This window comes from Dromiciops gliroides, chromosome 3, assembly GCF_019393635.1.
Source record: "Dromiciops gliroides isolate mDroGli1 chromosome 3, mDroGli1.pri, whole genome shotgun sequence".
NCBI lineage: Eukaryota > Metazoa > Chordata > Mammalia > Microbiotheria > Microbiotheriidae > Dromiciops > Dromiciops gliroides.
Window position 1 is genome coordinate 322760724 of NC_057863.1, and position 6000 is coordinate 322766723.

Consider the following 6000-nt stretch of genomic DNA (forward strand, 5'->3'; position numbering starts at 1 on the left):
GTAGAATCTAGATGCAGATTGAACCGTACTATTTCTACTTTTTTTTATTTTCTTTTTTGAGGTCTTTCCCTTTTGCTCTGATTCTTCTTTCACAGCATGACTAATGCAGAAATACATTTAATGTGATTGTACATACATAACCTATATCAGATTACTTGCTGTCTTGGAGAGGGGGGAAGGGAGAGGAGGGAGGGAGAAAAATTTGAAACTAGAAATCTTATAAAAACAAATGTTGAAAACTATCTCTGCATGTACCTAGAAAATAATAAAATACTTTTATGATTTAATTTTTTTTAATCAATAGGATTTCTATACAATAATAACAAAACACAAGAAACAACAATAGAAAGGGAATCCCATCCTAAATAACTACGAAATGCATAAACTATCTGGAGATCATCCTATCAAAACACTTGAAAGACTTGAATAGATTCAATTAAAAAGTATTCCTTAAAGAAATAAACAACTTAAGTAGCTGGAGGAAGGTACAGATATTGGGAGGCTATGATGCTGATAGTTACCATGGCACTGGGCTAAGTGTATTTGGGAAAGCAAAGGCTGGAGAAGACAGAGCTGGCTGAAATTGGCAGCTGAGAGCCCAAGGCTTTTTCCACCTACCCCCATAATAGCCTGAAATATGACTGACCGTTGGGATTATGTGAAGATTTTGGCACAGGATTCATCCCCTCAGCTTATCTTTCAAAAGTATAAACCATCCAACACCTGATAAATCAGGAGCCTAGGACTGACCTCCAGCCAATAAGATGCTCTAAGCAGGGTAAGTCACTGACTTGGGCCCTGTGCATTAAAAACAACGTGTTCACTAACCTCAGCAATTTCACCCAAATCATGTCACAGCTGTTGGAGCATTCCCAGAACCTAGCTTGGATTGACTTGTCCTTCAATGACCTCCCCGATATTGACCACATGCTGACCACTTTTTTCAACCTTAGTTTCCTTTATCTCCAGTGCAACTGCATCCAGAGTCTGACAGAAGTAGATAAACTTTCCAGACTCTCCAAACTTTGATGTTTGACCCTTCATGGGAACCCCATAGAGGAAGAGAAGGGATACAAGCAATATGTGCTATCCATCATATCCTGAATTATCACTTTCGATTTCAGTAGTGTCACCAAGTAGGACACTTGTTTAGAGAAGAACAAATGTCAAGCTTACAAAGGCCCAAATCAAACTGGATAGTATCTGATTCATTCTAGTCCATGCCAGAGCCCCAAAGCCTGCAGGACTCTGTGGGACCCTCTACTCCAACCCTTATTGCTTAGTTTAATTTAAATCCCTCCACTGTATAATGGGATGTCCTTCAAAGTTGGGCAGAATAGATACCAACCAAACTAGCATGACACCAACCAGCACCAAGTATGTTCAAGTAGGCAAAACCTGACTTATGTCCCACTCTACCATCCTGAGGCCTGAATCTTGCCTGACAGACTCCTAGAAACTTCTCAAAAGGTGCCATATGGTCTTATGCCTCCGCCATACTTTGTATGTGAAGAAGAGTGTCAAGACCTCACCTGGAGCTCATTCTACCCCCACTGAGTCCTACTCTTGTGTCAGGAGAGGCATCTAGTTGATTTTCAAGCCCTAAGAGAAATGGGAGGTTGACAGGGTAAGGATAAGGACAGAAGGGATGGATAGACGTCCTTTATAGAGGGTAGCAAACCAAAACAAATAAAATGAAGGGGTCAAATGTAAAAAAAAAAAAAAAAAGAAAAGAAAAGAAAAAGAACAGCTGGAGGAATATTCTTGAATACCAAATCCTTACAGATATATAAATAATTAAATATATGAGAGTAATAGTCACTCCCCAATAAATAAGTGGTCAGAGGACAGAAAGATATAGTTCTTAAAAGAACTGAAAAATATTTACAACCCCATGAAAGTACACTCCAAGTAATAATAAGAGAAATGCAAATCTTTACAACTCTGAGGGTTCATCTCACAAATTGGTAAAAAAAAAAAAAAAATGACCCAAAATGGCAAGTCAATTTTTTTTAGTTTTCAACATTTGTTTTCATAAGATTTCTAGTTCCAAATTTTTCTCCCTCCCTTTCTTCCCTCTCCCCTCCCCAAGACAGACAGCAATCTGCTATAGGTTATATTTTTATAATCGCATTAAATATATTTCTGCATTAGTCATGTTGTGAAAGAAGAATCAAAACAAAAGGTGGAAACCTCAAAAAAGAAAAAACAAAAACAAAAAAAAGAAGAAACAGTATGGTTCAATCTGCATCCAGATTCCACAGTTCTTTTTCTGGATGTGGAGAGTATTTTCCATCATGAGTCCTTTGGAATTATCTTGGATCATTGTGTTGCTGAGAAGAGTTAAGGCTATCATAGTTGATCATCACACAATAGGCAACAGTCAATGTTGGAGAGGTTGTAGAATGATAGGCACACTAATATGTCCTTAGTAGAGCTGTGAAATGGGATAGTCATTTTGGAAAGCAATTTGTATTTATACAAATAAAGTAACAAAAATGTCTATTCCCTTTGAACCAGAGACTCCATTACTGGCCTTATACCTCAAGGAAGCCACTGATAAAAAGAAAGTCCCCATATATTCCAGCTAGGTGGCAGTTAGGTGGCACAGTGGATAAAGCACCAGGCCTGAAGTCAGGAAGATTCCATCTTCCTGAGTTCAAATCTGGCCACAAACACTTATTAGCTGTGCGACCCTGGGCAAGTCACTTGCTTGCCTCAGTTTCCTCATCTGTACAATGAGCTAGAGAAGGAAATGGCAAACCACTCCAGTGTCGTTGCCAAGAAAACCCCCAATGGGGACACAAAGAGTTGGACACGACTGAAATAACCGAATGACAAATATATTCCAAAATATTTATAGCAGCATTTTTTGTGATAGTTAAGAATTCAAAAATGAGGTAGATACCCATTAATTGGGGAATAACTAAACAAATTGTGATACATGTATGTAATGGACTGTTACTATGTTGTAAGAGATATATGTGATAAATACAGAGAAGCATGGAACAATCTATATGAACTGATGCAGAGTGAAATAATCAGAGTAAAGAAAACAATATACACAGTAAATGCAACAGTGTAAATGGAAAGAATAACTGCATACCTAAAAATCAAATATAAATGTAGCAAAATTACAAAGATCAAGCAGGACTCAAAGAGATATGAGAAGATACCCCCAACCCACCCCTTTGTGGAGGCAAGAGATCCACAAGTGTTACACACTGCACATGTTTTCTATCTTTTTCAATGTATTAATCAGTTGTATTGATTTTCCCCTCTCTTAACAATACTATCTTTTATCTGGAATGATTCTCTGGGAGAGGAAGAGGGAAGGATACTTGGATAACTATGATGATGTAAGAAACAGAAGATATAAGTTAAAAAATCTATAATAGAGGCAGCTAGGTGGCACAGCGGATAAAGCACCGGCCCTAGATTCAGAAGGACCTGAGTTCAAATCCAGCCTCAGACACTTGACACTTACTAGCTGTGTGACCCTGGGCAAGTCACTTAACCCTTATTGCCCTGAAAAAACAACAACAACAACAACAAAATTTGATAATAGGCAACCTACAAGGATCCTTATCTACAGATTAGTGCCTCCCCCTTTTCTATTTGGTTTGGCACCAATGTGCTTTTCTTTTAACTCTTAAATAATGATACAGGCATTGTGCAAAGAGCATCTTTCACTTATCCTCACAACTCTCACTCTCACTTTCCCCCTCTACCCCATTTTAGTTAGCTAACAGACAGGTATTAATTTCCCTCATTTTATAGATTAGAAAGCTGAAGCTTAGTAAGTGGAGATGATGTGCCTGAGCTGTGCCCCCCCCCCCCACACACACACACATACACACATACATACACACCACACCCTTGCTGAGTCAGGCACTGAAATGGGAGACCCAGCTCTCTTGAGTTAAAAAGGAGCCTTCCTCTTCCTAGGCCATTCTTGCCCATTCCACCCCATGGCTACTGTCTCACTTTGTCTAACCATTGAAACTCTACCAGCCCCTTCTCAACAACTGCTTCTAGATGTTTTATCAGCTGAATGGTCCCCCTTGCAACATTTCTGCCACTTCCATGCATGTCACCTATCACATAGACACTATCAACTGTAGAAATTGTATAGCAGTTAGTTTGTACTTCTCTTGTGCATGTAAATCCCATTTTTTATCAAAATTGTTTGTGCATGTGTTGCATCCCCAACCTGCTACTAGATTTTGATGGCCATAAACACTGTCTTCTGTACTTTTCCCTACGCCTGGGAAATCGTCTTCCTTATCAGTAGGCAATAAGTAACCAGTTTGATTTACTGGAATGCTGCCTTGGCTTATCTCCCCATAGGAAACCCCAGCAGAATCCCGAGAGAAGAATCGTGATTGTATAGTGCTGAATTTCTTTGATGACCACGATGTCTGGCACTTCCTTTCCGCTACTGCCTTGTTTTTCTCATTCTTGGTGAGTTTTGCAGCTTTTCCCTTCTTAATATCCTGTTCTCTTTCTCTAGCCCACCCTGTCAACACCTTCTGCATCTTTTCTTTTCTTTCTTTCTTTCTTTCTTTTTTTTCTTTTGATTTTGCCTCTCCCCTATTTTTCTTTCCCTGGGCTTCATCTCTCTTCTCTTGTGGTACCCCAGCAGCAGCCTCATGGGATCTTGGGATTTAAGGATCTATACACACACACACACACACACACACACACACACACCTCATATACAATTTGCCCTGAGCACAAACATTGCAGGTTATGTCTTTTTGGTGCTACATTTACATTTTCCTTTTCTATCTTTTTGGTTCTTTTGTTTTGTTTTGTTTTGTTTTTAGTGAGGCAATTGGGGTTAAGTGACTTGCCCAGGGTCACACAGCTAGTAAGTATTAAGTGTCTGAGGCCGGATTTGAACCCAGGTACTCCTGACTCCAGGGCCGGTGCTCTATCCACTGTGCCACCTAGCTGCCCCTCCCTTTTCTATCTTCAGACCCTAAGGCTTAGAAAAGGTTAACTGATTGATTAAGTCACACAGCACATGTGGACAAAAGTCAGACCTGGCCTTACAATTATGGGAGTCATAATGCTTTCTACACTGGATCTTTTTTTCTTTTACCAAGTAACATTAGGCTATCCTTCCAGATGATGCCCAAATCCTCTCTTATGCTCATAGGATTTAGAACAGAAAGGGACCTTATAGATCACTTCTCCCAACCATTTTATATTCCCACAACTTTGTTTTATTAATCAGTTAGCAGGGGCAGCTAGATAGCGCAGTGGATAGAGCACCGGCCCTGGATTCAGGAGGACCTGAGTTCAAATTCGGCCTCAAACACTTAACACTTACTAGCTGTGTGACTCTGAGCAAGTCACTTAACCCCAATTGCCTCACAAAAATAAAAAAAAATAATAAAAAATAAAAAAAATATTAATCAGTTAGCAGACTCAACGTTTCAGATAGGTCCTTTTATTTTTCCCACCCCTCTATATAGAAGCTTTTCTTCTGTGATCTTCCTAAATTAGCTTCATTTTTTAAAATTTTTATTTATTTTTAGCTTCATTTTTTTTTATCCAAACTTCCCTGATCTTCTTGGCAGTGATACTGATGCCTCACATGGATATGTGCAACAGTCCCTGTTATAAGCAAACACCAATGTTTTCTTAAAGTATCTACCCTGGGGGGGGGGCAGCTAGGAGGTACAGTAGATAAAGCACAGGCCCTGAATTCAGGAGAACCTGAGTTCAAATTCAGCCTCAGACACTTGACACTTACTAGCTGTGTAACCCTGGGCAAGTCACTTAACCCTCATTGCCCCACCCAAAAAAAAAAAAGTATCTGCCCTAATGGTGGCATTATGGCTTAAGTAACAACAGCTCTTCATCAAACTTACCAAGCACTAGACATATTGTATAGTTATGTAAACAGAGCCCTAGAGTCTAATTTGGGAAGTTTAAGCAATACCAATTCCTAAAGAAAAGGCTATCAAATGGTTATCTCACTTTCTCTTT

The 6000-nt window shown here is 39.4% G+C and overlaps 1 protein-coding gene and 1 pseudogene across 3 annotated transcripts in view; both read left to right on the forward strand.

The window, feature by feature from the left end:
• The window catches only part of SIDT1 (SID1 transmembrane family member 1), a 164125-nt gene that overhangs the window by 153449 nt on the left and 4676 nt on the right, over positions 1-6000 (forward strand). For all 3 annotated transcript variants that reach the window (XM_043994831.1, XM_043994829.1, XM_043994830.1), the window contains one exon: positions 4351-4464. In XM_043994831.1, the coding sequence (XP_043850766.1) occupies positions 4351-4464 (114 nt within the window). The remainder of the gene's footprint in view (positions 1-4350; positions 4465-6000) is intronic.
• On the forward strand, positions 638-1693 carry LOC122748832 (annotated as a pseudogene).